At 40.0% G+C, this 15,894-nt stretch overlaps 1 protein-coding gene across 1 annotated transcript; it reads left to right on the top strand.

Annotated features, from left to right (window-relative positions):
* Positions 1-1,278: 1,278 nt before the first annotated feature.
* Positions 1,279-14,872, top strand: naglu (N-acetylglucosaminidase, alpha). Its single transcript, XM_038736352.1, has 6 exons — positions 1,279-1,793; positions 6,630-6,777; positions 7,217-7,363; positions 8,211-8,296; positions 11,684-11,940; positions 12,153-14,872. Exons 1-6 carry the CDS (start codon positions 1,381-1,383, stop codon positions 13,355-13,357), a joined length of 2,256 nt encoding a protein of 751 aa, XP_038592280.1. The 5' UTR covers positions 1,279-1,380; the 3' UTR covers positions 13,358-14,872.
* The last annotated feature ends 1,022 nt before the right edge of the window (positions 14,873-15,894 follow it).

Here is a 15,894-nt window from a genome sequence, read left to right as displayed (position 1 = left end):
CAGTTGTACATATTATGTTATATTATTATGTGGATAAGAGATGAAAGAGAAAAAAGTGTGTCCTGCAAATGTCAACTCAAATTCAACAGACCATTGTCACCGAATCCATACCAGTGTGTGGAGTGAAAGGAAATAACAATACAGTCGTATTATCAGGTATGGAAATTCACATAGTTCCAGTATTTTTTTTAAGGAAAATGCAATTCCAGAAGCAAAGTAAAATATTTTAAAGATTTTTAAAAGTTTTAACCTGTAACATTATTTCAGGGTGTAGAACCGATGCTGAATCAGATTTAGATGGATGATAAAAGTATTCAGTTTTTCAAGTCCATTTTCATGAGTGCAACCCTCATACATACTACTGCTGCTCATCCCACAAATGCATGTTCCTTACAAATGTGGCACCATTTAAAAGGGAAATAATCAGCCTTTCCAGATTTAATGCCAAGAAGCATTGTTACAACAAAGACACAATCTGCCAAACACAAATTTCCTTACTTTTTGTTTATAAAAATAATTCATATAATGTAATCTGTATTTTTATTATGCGTTGGTTAGTTAGTTAGATAAATGTAGTGGAGAAAAATGCACCTAAAAAAAGTACCTCCAAATTGTCCTCAAAGTTCATCAATTAACATTGGCTCTGTAGAATATTAGACATCTGTGACCTCATTAACGCTTTCATTTGGTTAGTTGGTCAGTTCCCATTCCATGCTGAATGATGTTTTCATGTTGTGTTAAGATGTGCCACTTGATGCACATGTGTTTTTTGCTTAATGAACCCTCTGTGCATACTCTAGAAGGTCTGACCCCATTTGAAGGGGGGCTTTGGGTAATACGTACTATGAGCCTAACAGCCATGTCAACAGTAAACAGAAGATGTTTACTCTACTGTGTCTACCCTGTAGTCAGCTCTAGTCAGATTAATATTGATAGATTACGACACTTTACAAGCAAATATATGAACCCTCTGTCCTGGCTGTGCTTTGAACATTGTTTCAGCGGAGAGCATCCGGCATGCCATTAAAGCTGATCTGAATTTGAGTCACTAAGTTCAAAGATTTTCACTTCCTGCTTTTAATCAATGTTATCACATCAAGCTTGTATCTGAAATCAGGCCACTTCTGTAATATTCTTATCATATGACAAATTGATCACGTGACAGTGTCCTCGGTAGAGTTCTTTTATTTTTTTTTTAACAGAAACTGCCTCCTCTGATTGGCTGTTAGTTATAATCCAGGCAACGGCTCTCTCTCTCTGATTGGCCAGCAGCCCTTCAGTAAAGCAACGCTTCCTGGTTATTTGCAAATGGAGAAATAAAGTTGTTTTTAAACCTGCGCTGCGGTGGGAAACTCTGGCTTCTTTTGACTGGGGACCAAAATGTCTCTGAGAAGCGGCCTTTCCCTGCTTCTGGTCGTCGTGTTCTGTGTTTTTGTAACTGCCTATTGTAAGTTTCCCACCTTAGATCACATCAAGCCAAAAGCCAGCGACAAGGCGCAGGGGGGAGCGGTGGTCGAGCTGCTCAAACGCCTGCTCGGGGACAGATCCGCGGAGTTCATAGTTTCAGTCAACAGGAGCCTTTCCAACGACAGCCTGGACGTGTGTGAGCTCAGATCCACTAAAAACAATAAGATAGTGGCTACAGGCAGCACCGGAGTGGCCGTGGCTTCTGGCATTTACAACTATTTGAAATATTTCTGCAACTGCCATGTTTCCTGGTCTGGAAACCAGCTGGACCTGCCCCGTCCTCTGCCAAAGCTCAGCGGCGTGCTGCGCATCACCACCCAGCACAGGTCGGTCACCCACGGGGTTCAGAGCCGTTATCTTCATCATCATTCGGCACACATGCAGTGACGGACAGAGCAGAGCGGACCTTTATTTCACTAAAGGTCCAGAACATTTCCAGCTGTTGGTGTGAGCGCGATCTGAGTGACGTTTCTCACCTTCATAAATGAATTAATACTCAATAATCAGCAAATTACTACTGCATGTGGAATTCACCAAGTTCTGTCACTCTTACACTGTATGTTTTTATTAGAAGTGAAAAGTAACTTGCACTAACTCAAGTAGCCTAGTTTTTTTAAAAAGTAGCTTCACATCATTAAACACTAATAATTGAATATTAGTGCTACTACTTAAAATATCTCAAAAGGTGTTGCACATTTTTTATGAAAGTTAAAGGGACAGATTGCATAAAGGTTGGCTGAGTAATGCTGCCTTCCAGGCAACTTGGAACTCGGAATTTCTGACCTCCAGCTAGAAAAACTACCCTGGAACGCCACCTGAAGTCAGATTTCCTACTTTTGAACTCGGAGAAAAAATATGTACCCCATACACATTTAAATTAAAATAATACATACAATCATATAGTAAATCCTGTTCTGCATGTACATTGATGTAGAAATATTTTAGGCCTATTAGGTAGTTGGCTACAGTAAATAATCTCATAAAGTCATCTTCTCTGCATAAAAGTTATTGTTAAAAATGCCAAAACATTAGGAAGCATAACCTACAACATTGACTGACTTGATGGTTACCAACTGATGTAGCTATAGGGGTACACAGTTAACTAGTAAATGTAAATGCGCCGTATTTGTATAGCGCCTTTCTAGTCTTTTCAACCACTCAAAGCGCTTTTACACTACATCTGCATTCACCAGTCACACACATTCATACACCGAGCCTAAGTGCTCAAACAGAAACTAACATTCACACACATCAGTATCTTGCCCAAGGACACTTCCACGCCAACCTTCTGATTAACGGGGAACCCGCTCTATCTCCTGAGCCACAGCCGCCCCAAATCACTTGAACGCGGCATAAAAACGTGTGCAAACTTGATATCACCAGCAAATTAACACGTAAACTGATCTACTAATGGTGTACACGCAGAATGACGTCTTTCAAAAGTGCAAGATAGCGCCTGTTATTCATTTACTACTTAATATGCAATTTGGGGGGGGGTTCAATTTTATTGTGCAAAGTAATGGGAGGGTAACATGCAAATACATTTTTACTACACGCAATGTGATCTACCAAGCCTAAAAGCAATTTCATGTGAGAGCAACAGCATCTGTATTTAATACGTTTGAAAGGAAGGTGCAAACCGCCAAGTGTTGCAGAGATGGCTGCTGTTACCGGAGCGAGAAGGAGACACAGCCGTAATGAAAGAAGATGTAGAGAAATTAAAAATAATAGATAATATTATTCTATATCCAATATATAGAAATACAATTTTTATTTTATTTATTTGATGAACTATATGAATTGAGATGTTTTGGGGGGTTTCCCTTGCACATTTCGGCTCTCCAGCCATGCCATATTGGAGCTGTTGGCTGAGCTAAGGGCTCATTTGGAGCCAGTTACAAGAAGGAGTCATGCAATACTTGCCATGCCATGTTTTGACCTGAGTTCTTTTCTCCTTGAGATGGAAGAATTTAGCCCCCAGCTGCAGTAGAGCATGGATTACGCGTAATTACACGTGCAATATTTTAGAATGCACATGCAATTTAGTACTCTTTATTCAGGGTGTTAGTAAATCCGGCCCAAAGTGTTCTTTTGAGAGTATAATGAGCGATATAAATGTTTGCTTCATGAGCTATGAAAATGTAATAACATGTCAGACTCTATGTTCCTCTAAATTCAGACTTCCCATTAAAAAACAAGAAGAAAAGGACAAAACATTTGATTAAAAATGATATGAGGTTATTTGTCATTATACAGAAAAAGGTTGTATAACAAAACAAAATTTGTATTCCCTTCAAGCTACACTAAGTGTATATTAAAATATGGTACCATATAAATTAAAACAATATATACAGTTAGTTATACATGTTTACACACCGAAATTTGCTTCTTGGAGAATGTAAACAGCAGCAACAAGATGATAATCTGGTTTCACCCTCACATAAAAAGTCTGACATGTGGGGAAGCAGAGTCCATCTTGACTGTGTTTGAGCACCAAGCATCATCGATGAGTCCACCTCCTCTCATCTTGGCTGATCCCAATCATAGTCTAATCATTTGGCTGTATGCTGTGTCCTCAAAGGCAGATGAAGACTGCTCTGGCTGTTGCAGTTGTAAATAATCCTTTTGGATGGCCTGTGTGCATGCTCTGTAGAATCCCCTGATAGTGCAGTTTTACTGACATCCGCGCAACACCTTTGAAAATGATTTCACACTGCCGTACATCAGATGTGTGCCAGTTGTCACGAGTCATAGAGCTGCTGAGATGTAATATAATATGTTTTATCACCAGCTAAGAACTATTTACATGCTGCTCAGCAAATAAGACAAAGTATTTTCATGACAACACTATCAATCATTTCGATGGGGGTTTGCCTGGTATGTCTGAGTTAGAACTCTATGATGGCAGCATTTGGGGAGTATGCAACCCCACCCCCCTCACAGCAAACCCATGGTTGAATGACAAATGGAGCATTGTCACACATCATTTTTCATTGTTTACTCTGAGCACTTGTACCACGGTCGGGCCCTTTAAAGGACCCTTCCTTTCAATTATCTGCATTAGACGTGCATCAGCTCCCCCCAGTTATGTCATGTGCACAGTAGTTAGAGTGAAAATCCCATGGCAAGAATGACACAGTTTTAGTTTTCCCATGATTATAAGTTAGTGGTGACAGCAACTCTTAGCTGATAGCCAGAAGCTTCAATCATTTATTTACCAGCTGCAGGTCACCAATGCTCAGATCCGCTGTTTTAAAAACCAACGTGCCTCATTACTTTTAACTATATGCTATTTTAGTTCTTCTTTGGACTGCTTCCTACATCACCACAGCAGACAATCGGTTTCTTGCTGGCAAACCGGGTCCTGCCCAACCCTGCCTGGAGCTCTGATAACCCACATATTTGATTTGGCGTAGGCCTTTTTTACGCTGAATGCCCTTCCTGACACAACCCTCACCAATTTTATTTTAGCAATGTAATATGACAACTCCAATAGGAACTGGAATTTATGTGCCTTTGGTTGAATCTCAAGCAATATGCACATTGTAAAACACTGAAATATGTTAGTAAGTAATCGGTGTAGTAAGGAAACTGGATCTGTCTACCTCCTTTTAACCACAGTGCAGTGCGTAAGTGTTCAGGGGTCGGAAAATAAGTCTGGCATTGGCCCAAATTTTTTCAAGCTGTTACATGGCGGGCCAGAACATAGTCAAATTATTTCAAACCCTTGGATACTCGTGCACGTTTAGCTCAGTCGGTAGAGTGCAGGACTCCCAGTTGTATGATCAATCCCAATATCCTGTGGACTTTTTTTCTCCCATGTTAAACAAATTGATTAGCCTATGACTTTTGCACATGCTCAAGCATGTGCTGCATTGTGTGTGCATGTCCCGGCATTTGATCCGCATTCATAAACCCATGGAAGGTTATTTTCATTTCCCTGAGGAAATTCAGGGAAATCCAATCACATGTTTACTGACGGCTTTTTCGGAGGTGTGGCAAGCAAGCCAGAGACTCTTTTGAATGTCCTTCAGAACTTTTCAAAGTAAAAGCAATAAACTCGACATAAAGCATTGCTGCAAAAAAAATGTTCTGTTTCAACACCAGCCGCTATCAATTTATTTATTATTTATTTTTCTGTTATCAAAGCAATTTGGCCACAGGCCAGATATTATTGCTGGCAGGCAAATTCTGGCCCACGGGCCGCCTATTGCCGACCACTGCTGTAGATGATAAATGCCAGTGATGTCTGTGCTCTGAGGGACCACGATACAACAGGCTGGTCTCAGGTATGTGCCTTCAGAGGTCGTAGTTTGATATTTAATCAAGCACAAGCCTGTAGCTCAAACAGATGAAGTGAATCCAAGAATCCAGATAATGTAGGGGGCAAAATAGCTTCTTTGTTGTTTGACACACTTTTCACCTTTAACAAATATTGCATCTCCTGCGATTTGAAATTTGCAGGTGCCATATTGTGATTTTAAAAATATGAATTATTCTCCCCTACAACAAATCACCCTTTTCCCTCAAGGGGCTTTGCAGTCTGTCCCTCTGCCTTTAGACCCTCGATTGGAATGAGGGAAAACCTTGCCTTTGAACAGGCGGAAAGATAGTAAATAAACAAAAAATGAGTTACAGTATATGAAAATGTCCATTTATGAAGAATATCATTGACAGCTGTTTTTTTGATGATGTGCCATACACTTATTGCAGTGACTCAGTTCACTATATTTGTGTGGATTAGAAAACAGAATCATAAATTGAGACACAGGTCAAAAGTGATGGAGCTCATGGAAAAATGTTTGATCCAGAAGAATTTCAGGGGATTCTAGAAACACCTTCAAATCTGCAGCAAGTTCTGTTTAACGACTCTTGTGGTTTTTGAAATATCACCGGAGATTTAGATGCTTTGCTCGGTGACTCAATTGTTGTGAGAGGCACAAACTGGGGTTATATGCCACATATTTGACTATTCGCAGCTGCTTAAATCACAGCATGTTTTAATGCTAACAAAGCATTGGTTTTCTTTTTCTTTGTTTGTGATTTCTTTGTTGTCTTGTAACTTCATTTCTTTAGGTTGAAAGAACTTCCTTTGAACAGGCAGTCATTTTTAAGACTTCTAACTTTCAAAATAAACAATATATTTGTGTGTTTGTATCTAGATTCCGGTATTACCAGAACGTCTGCACCTTTAGCTATTCCTCTGTGTGGTGGGACTGGCCAAGATGGGAGAGAGAGATCGACTGGATGGCACTCAATGGAATCAATCTGCCACTGGCTTTTACTGGCCAAGAAGCCATGTGGCAAGAGGTAAGAGCAGACCTGTTAGGCTGAAAGTGATGATATCCTAACCACAGAACAGCTCTTAGTATCAGTGTTTTGTATGTTCCGTTATTGGCTCGTGAAAGGCCGGATTCAAATATACTGTATATATTTTATGGAACAGACATGACTTAATATCTGTGCTTCTAATATTATCATGTTTGACAGAAAAATGCTAGATGCTGGTTTTGTAGAAAGTTAAACAAAATAGAGGCATTATCCTCAGAGCAATATGAGGAAGAAGATACAAGCAAAGAGGAAGAGATTCCAAGCGATGGAGGGGACATGAAGTGATGAAGACAAGAGCAGGAAGAGGAACTACTAACATCTTTAATTTGTCTTTGCAGTGACCGTCTCTGACTGTAGATACATGACACATACCTTGACATGTGATCATCAGCTTATGAACTTGTTGTGTGCCCTTTAGGTTTACCGAGCTCTTGGATTGAACCAGTCTGAGATTGAAGAGTTCTTCTCTGGCCCAGCGTTTCTCGCCTGGAACCGTATGGGGAACATGTTCAAGTTTGGTGGGCCTCTGCCACAGTCCTGGCATGTGAACCAGCTGTACCTCCAAGTACTAAAACCTCCATGTTTGTCAACACAATTTAAAGCCACTATGTGTAGGATCAGGACATGTCTGACTTTCACACCGATTGGTGTTATTAAAGAATGTGCTGAAAGCAGCACGGAGACTACACCAACTTTCACCTGAATTGTCTTATTTTTCAGTAAAGAGAAACTTTAATGTTTAGAATCATTTAAAGATAATATGATCCCATCAGTATTCCACATATAGTAGAAAATAATTTGCACTTTGACGGAAATAAGAATTCTTATAGGTTAATTCCAGTTTATAAAAACTGGGGTCGTATTTTTGATTATTTGTATTATACTTGCAAAAGTTATTGTTGAGATCTTGTATCATGTCATCACAGAGATTGCTACAATGTCTACAAACCCCCAGGTTGGTCAGATTACCTTAAGCACTTTATTTGGAGGTAAAATGGAAAGTGCACACCTGAAATGTTGCTAATAATCCCTCATTGCGCAGAAAACCTGTTCACACAATACGCTAGTCGCTCAAAGCTGAAGCAGGAAGTGGGTCTGTAATCTGTGATGTGTGTTTATAATGGACAGTTTGGGTTGTAGTTTTATTGTTGCTTTTGCTTTATATTCCAAGTTTGACTGATGTGGGGTTTGTTTGCATCATGTCTGATGGCCTGACTGCTCATGTTTTAGCCCTTTCTGACTAGGATTGATGACGCAAACTACAAAAATGCCCAAATTGTCATAAATCAGAATTACCATTTAAAAGAAAAGTCATGAATCGTTTCTACATTTAAAATGTTGGGTGATGAATTTCAGCTTGCCAGCAGCATTGTACTGAATACTCCCACGTGACATATCCTCTCTTTCTGCAGTTTAAAATCTTAGAGCGAATGAGATCCTTCGGCATGATTCCTGTGCTGCCTGCCTTTTCTGGAAGCGTTCCCAAGGGAATCCTCAGGTGACTCATGCTTGTTTATGTCTCAACATTTCTGAATTATACTGCTCTGTTTACAAGGTATTACCAAGATACATACCAATATACTAATAGTTTTATTTAAAGTAAGAGTGTCCCAATCAAGTTTTTTGGCCCTGATCCAAGTCCTTCAATATTTGGTATCTACTGATTTACTTTAATTCTGAAAATATTGTAGCACTGGTCCTATTATTGTTCCTTTGGCCCATGTTATTTAGTATTTTTATTAACAATTGGTATCTGACGCATTGAAATAACAGCTGTAGATACTAAATCTGACCAACCTTATTTTTCACGAGGCTTGATATGCTTAAATTATTGATATGAATGAAAGTTTAACAAGAGAATGTGTCTTCTGAAATTGACATGAAGTGATCAGCTTGTTGAACTACAGAAGACGTCTCACTGTTGGAATTGTTGAAACTACTGAAACACTCAGTTAACTAACAAATGATCTTTGACACAGATGATACAGATGCTGGCTTGCAGACAGCACTTTACCCTAACAACAGACAAGTTTATTGTTGTCCCCTTTTTAACTTTGCCACAGAATTATTATTATTACCTACTGACACAGAGCCGTGTACCCAATAGTTTTTCATATTCACACATTCTTAATTTTTACTCCACTATAGGCTGTGGTAAGGGATGGTAAGGGCTGACATGGACAAAATATAGTATAGTTACTTGTTAATGAAATTGTCAAATCCTGTTGTGCAGCTCTTTCTATTGACTTGTCAAAAGCAAATGATACAGTTGATCATTGAATTTCGCTGAGAAAATTGTCTTCACTGGGTCTGGAAGGTGACACCTGCGTCTGGCTTAAAAATGATGAATGAGTGATAGAACCCAGGCCATTGTAATAGATGGTGCAAAGTCAAATGTCCTACCTGTTGAAAAAGGAGTTCTTAAAGGTTCAATATTAGGTCCTTTGTTGTTCACTCTCTATATAAATGATATCTGTAACACTGTGAGGAACTGTACATATCATTTCTATGCTGATGCCACAGTCATTTATGCTACTGCCCGATCCCATGCTCAAGCACTTCTTCAATTAGATTGTTTTATTTCCACAAAAATCTATTTTACTGAATTCTAGTAAAACTAAATACTCTTCTCTTCTAAGTCCAGAAAAAACGCTTAAGACCTTAAAGAGGTCATATTATGCTAATTTTCAGATTCGTAATTGTATTTAGGGGTTGTACCAGAACAGGTTTACATGGTCTCATTTTCAAAAACACCATATTTTTTGTCATACTGCAAATCTCTGCAACTGTTTTCACCCTGTGTGCTGAACGCTTCATTTTATCTATGGAGTGATACATCTCACCTCTACAAGATCTGTGTTGGTAGTTGCACATGTGCAGTTCCTAGTTAAGGACTACTAGCCAATCAGAAGCAGAGTAGGGCAGGTCATGAGAAGCCAGTAAACACAGCTTTGGTTCAGCTGTATATGTTCCCCTTACCAGCTTAGCAACATGGACTGGAGCAAGAGTTTCAGAGTGGTGAGTTATTAATCTGTAACAAAAGGATCTTTCATCCATAAAGTTGCATTAATTAATAAACGCTGACAATTATTTTATCGCATGTTAACACAGTTTTTATTATTATTATTGTTATTATTTTGAAAGTCCATTGCTCTCTGGCTCTGAATACACATGCAGTCAAACCATGGGTCACAGGAGGGGTGGGATGTTGATCAGCCTGCAAATCAGCCACCCAAACAAGCAGTGGAGGGAGGCTTCAGCAGACTATGCTGGATGCAGGTGCTGGTGTGGGAGAAATAGATAAACAAAAGCAAGACAAGGGATCAAATGCCATAGTGAAGTGGATAGCAACACACTGCATTCTGATTAGTATTGGGGAAGATGTAGGTCTGAGGAACGTTCTTAAAATCACAACGTAGTCGCTTGGCCCTGCGGGGTTGCTCTTTGCTCCGGAGAACAGGAGACAGCTCCTCGAGTAAACAGCTTCTGTGCGCTACAAAGCTGTAGCCTATTTAACTTAAGTTATAATTATACATAATTTTACCTGATAGGCCTTAATCTAGTTTTGCGGGGATACTCTGCCATGCAAATTCCTTTTTAGTTAGTTTAACAGTAATAGATTCTGGAAACCCACAAACAGCGAGGATCAGTCTCTCTTCCAATGATTTGTGCTCTGCGTCGTGTACAAAAAGTTCAAGACAATTTAACTGAACGTGTGCGTGAGGCGACCAATTCACCTCACTCTAACAGGGACACTTGCTACTGAACATAAACTGTTTATGCTGCTCCCTGATAAAAGAAAAAATGTTTCTGCTGAGACCTGTTCAGAAAAAAAACAAGAAAACAGATTCATATTAACCTGTTGCTCAGAAGGCGCCTCTTGTGATCGTGGCTCTAGACCCTAACTTGTTTTAACAAGCTAGATAAAAGGTAATGCCCTGGCCGTGTTAAATAGCTTTGGTTTTATATTTGATTTGATTACATTAATGTTTAAGTTGAGATTTACAAGAAATATTTTATTGCTACTGTGTAAAGGGAATACTTCTGGTAAAAAGCACCTTATTTGTTTAAAGTGTTTGCAAACCACATGTTATTGCACTTTTGTGTATATAGCAGTACATTTAAATTAAGTGTGCGATACACTACTTATTTATTATTCAATTTTGCACATAACAATGCGATTAATTACAATTAATCGCAGAAAATCATGCTGTTAACCGCGTTTCAAAAGTTAATCGTTGCGCAGCGCTAACAAAGTTTTAACTGAGCTCTGTCTCTACATCACAGTAACAACTTTATATCCACTGACTGCCTGTGGGAGATGGGAACTCCCTTTGGGCTGGACTTTGGGGCTTTTTCACTTTGCAAACCTATTACATGCACAAAAAAGGTATATAACTCAATAAAGGAGAATGAAATAGCCAAATCTGACCTCTTTAAAATTAGTACCCAGGATGGGTCTGTTATAGAACATGTTCCAGCATAAAAATACCTTGGTATTTGGTTGGATGAACATCTTACTCTTAAAACACATCTTACAGTCTTGGTGAGGAAGCTAACAGTTAAAATTGGTTTCTTCTACAGAAATAAATCACGTCTGTCTTATCAGCATAGAGAAAACATTGTAGAAGCTACGTTTATGTCAGTACTTGACTATGGTGATATACTGTATGCGTTTGCTTCAGCTTCAGAGCTGAGACCTCTTGATGCAGTTTATTACCCGTGCCAATTTCAACACACACCATTGTCTACTGTACTCACTCGTGGGGTGGGACACACTCAGTTAGTTCCATAGATTTAATCTATTTAATATAAACAGATATATTAAGGACCACCTTAATATTTCAGTCAAAACAGATGAACCCTCCTGTTTCCTGTATTTCAGGTTGTATCCAGAAGCCAGTGTAACCAGATTGGGACCTTGGGCTCACTTCAACTGCAGCTTCTCATGTGCATATATCTTAGACCCTCGGGACCCTCTTTTCCTCCAGATCGGTTCCCTCTACCTGTCCCAGGTGGTGAAGCAGTTTGGTACAGATCACATTTACAACACTGACACCTTCAATGAGATGACTCCACCTTCCCCTGAGCCCACCTACCTGTCTGCAGTCAGTCGCTCTGTCTTTGCCTCAATGACCGCAGGTGAGTGTCTTTCTGACTAATATTCTGTTCACATTGTGAGACGGTGTGTGTCTGACAACTGATGTTTTGGTTAACAAGTACAATACTTGCCCCAGTTTGATGACCCATGGATCTTACACAGACAGCCTCCCTTGAGCCCCCATTGATTTTCAGGCAATTTTGAGAACTGTCCTCCTATTGTTACTTGTCCAAATCAAATTTTCTCTCTCCAGTCGATCCTCAGGCAATTTGGCTGATGCAAGGCTGGCTGTTCTTCAGTGATGCAGTGTTCTGGAAGCCGGCCCAGATTCAGGCCCTACTACACGGAGTGCCCCTTGGAAGAATGATCGTACTGGACCTGTTTGCAGAGACTGAGCCAATTTTCTCCTATACCGAGTCTTTCTATGGACAGCCCTTCATATGGTGCATGCTGCAAAACTTTGGGGGCAACAGTGGATTCTTTGGCACAGTGGAGATCATCAATTCAGGGCCCTTCAAAGCCTTACATTTCCCAAACTCCACCATGGTGGGCATAGGCATGGCACCTGAGGGCATTGAGCAGAATCCTGTGATGTATGAGTTGATGAGCGAGCTGGCTTGGCGCAAGGAACCAGTCAACTTGTTCAAGTGGGTGTCGCTGTATGCAGTACGTCGCTATGGCAGCACAAAAGAGAATCTGACCGCTGCATGGAGGCTCCTGCTCGCCAGTGTCTACAACTGCACAGTGCCACATTACAAAAACCACAACCATAGCCCACTAGTGCACCGGCCTTCTTTTCACATGAATACTGGCCTTTGGTATGACCCAGCTGACGTGTACAAAGCCTGGAAATTGATTATTGAGGAAGCTCCATCTCTCATGTCCAAGGAGACTTTCAGGTACGATCTTGTTGATGTGACTCGGCAGGTCCTACAACTCCTGACAACATCCTTTTACCGGGATATTGCAGATGCCTTCCAGAACCAAAAGCTGCCTGAGCTGCTGACTGCAGGTGGAGTGCTGGTGTATGACCTCCTGCCTGAACTCAATCGTTTGCTGAGTAGCGACCGCAACTTCCTGTTGGGAACATGGCTGGAGCAGGCTCGATCCTTAGCCTTAGATGAGAAGGAGGCACAGCTCTATGACATGAATGCTAGAAACCAGCTCACTCTATGGGGTCCCAGTGGTGAGATCCTGGACTATGCCAGCAAAGAGTGGGGAGGCCTCTTGGAGGACTACTATGCCCAGCGATGGAGCTTGTTTGTTCACACCCTGGTAGAGTGTCTGGATAGTGGACGCCCATTTAAGCAGGACGCCTTCAACCAAGCAGTTTTTCAGGTAGAAAGAGGATTCATTTACAACGGCAGAAGGTACCCAACAAAGCCTCAGGGAGACACCTATGAGATCGCCCGCAGGATCTTCCTCAAATACTACCCACAGGCCTTGAAGAGACTATAGTAAGCAGAGACTACATTGTGGAAAAAACTTGTCTCAAGTCGCAGCAAGAAGAATGTCTTTCTCAACCTCCAGTTTTCCATGATTATCCCAAAACATTCTGATGTAGAAAATCTAACAGCCTGAATCTACATTTCTGTTTTGCATGTGTACTAAAATCAGTAATGTATAGTTGTGTGTAAGGACAAAAAGATTTTCACTTTACTTTCACATTGATGAAATATCAAATCATGCCTTATAAAACAGGAGAAGGAGAGTAGAAAATGACACATTAATGACTTGCTAGACTTTGAAGGTGGTGATTTGGTGTGAAATTGCATGAGTTCATCCCATGGTACTGTTGTTTATTTAACTGATCTTAAAGAAATAGTTTAACTTTTTTGGATATATGCATATTCACTTTCCCAGAGAAAGATGAGAAACTTAGTATCAATCTCATGTGTTAAGTATGGAGTTGGAATCAGGATGCGTTAGCCTAGCTTAGCATAAAGTCTGGAAGCAGGAGGGAACAGCTAGCCTGGTTCTGTCCAAAGTAAAAACAAAACTAAAGCTGTGTTATTTACATATTGTATGTTGTTTATTTAACCTGTGTGCCAACAGAAATGTAAAAATGACAATTTTTGGTTTTAGAAGTTAGATGCTGGAACTATTTCTTGACATACAACAATCAATTCGCCCAGTACTTCTGCATCTCTTGCTTTAGTGCAGGGTACCAGATACAGTTCGTGAGCACAGGTTTTGGTCTCTGAACAGACACCATGCTACTATACAAACTTACTGTGACAACAAGACTTCAGGAGTTAATAAGTGGCTTTAGAGTTGTTGGTAGGTGAGGACTATGTGCTTCATAAACATTGCAAGTAGCATCGGAACAAGTAGGCTAGTAGCATAGTTAGCAAACAATTGGATGCTTTTGATTTTGCATAACAATTTTCTACTTAATTTACAATTTCATGCTCATATGGTCATATGGCGAGATTGGGCTATTACACAATGAGTTTCTGTAAAGGTTTTATGAACAGCAGGATTTATTTAATGCTGAGTAATTGCTCTGACAAATTGGCTCACGTTGCACTTTAGAAGATTGTTCTCCCTAGATGATTTTTCTTTTTAAAATATATTTTTATATTGAAATTCTAGGTGTTAAACTGAGATATTCCACATGTACACAGGTTTCTCAAAAATAATGTATTTTTATGAGTCGCATTGGTTTTGTTTTGGATTACTGAAGTGTAGATGAGATTTGTCTTTTTGATAAATTTACTTTTAGTTAAGGACAATATAAATAGAAAGAATAGTTATTTTCTAAATCATAATTTGTATATTTTAGCAGTCACTACACAAGCATGACATACACTATATATGTGCCAACAAACATTTCATGTTTCACGGTATTGGTTTTTTATTGCATAAATGCTATTTTTGTATTTCGATTAATTCATTCGTTGTGATTCTTCAACTCAGGCATGTCATAAAAGTCTTAAGGCTATGTGACTAATAAAATTATTTCTTTCTTCACCTCTGTGTGTGCTCAGTGATGGTAACTCCACACATAAACCTGACAAATATCTATATCTATCTATCTATAGAGAGAGAGAAATATCCACTTATCCTTTGTAGGATTGGGCTGGAGACTATCACAGCATGCCTTGGGTGAGAGGCAGTGTCCAGCTGGACAGGTCAACTGTCTGTCACAGAGCTGACAACCATTTACACTCCTAATTACAGTTTTCAGTTCACTTAACTTTGTGTTTGTACAGTGGGACGAAACTGGAGCACCTGGAGAAAACCCATGTTCAGACACCACACAGAAACGCTCAAGCTGATGAGTCAAACCCATGAAATGTCTTGGTGTGAGGTTTAAACCAGGACCAATATCAGCTACTTTTACAGGGCAAACCCTGGTTACGTACAGGGTCGCGGGTCCAATAATTGTCCATTTGGAAAAATTGTAATGTTTTCAAAACAGTAATTTATGTAAGTAAAAATACAATCTGATCCAATATATTGATCCAGGGAGTGTTAGCTGGGATGACACGCCCTCAAGTCCACCACAGCAAGAGACTTCTAGCACAGCTAACTCCGTTGTTGCTCCACCACCACCATGTCCATGTGCTCCACAAGGGGCAAGAGGGCTTTAGAGGCATAACCAGAGCAGGCAATAACAACAAATAACGTTACATGGTGAGGATATTTAATGATCCCAGTAAATGGCCAACAACAGTAACCGAAGGACTTAGGGGGCTTTCACACCTACCTCATTTGGTCTGACTTTTCAGACAGACGATATTTGGTATTTCGAAAAGAGGTAGTCTCGGTCCAGATCAAACTGAACGATGGTTCGGTTCGTTTCTGGTTTGAAAGCATTTTTTTGGATGGTTCGGACTTTCAGACTATTTACAGGAAGTTCGGCGGTTGACATGTAAACTGGAAACAAACAAATGCATGGGAAATGCACTGAAATAAGGACACAATTATAAATCCCGTCACAGATCATCTTTCCAAGAGAGGGCCACTATAGAAGCACACTGCCACCAATC

Source organism: Micropterus salmoides, unplaced genomic scaffold (genome assembly GCF_014851395.1).
Source record: "Micropterus salmoides isolate LMB-PRFRI ecotype aquatic unplaced genomic scaffold, ASM1485139v1 Ms_hic_scaffold_21, whole genome shotgun sequence".
Taxonomy (NCBI): Eukaryota; Metazoa; Chordata; class Actinopteri; order Centrarchiformes; family Centrarchidae; genus Micropterus; species Micropterus salmoides.
This window is presented reverse-complemented; position numbering and strand designations above follow the sequence as displayed.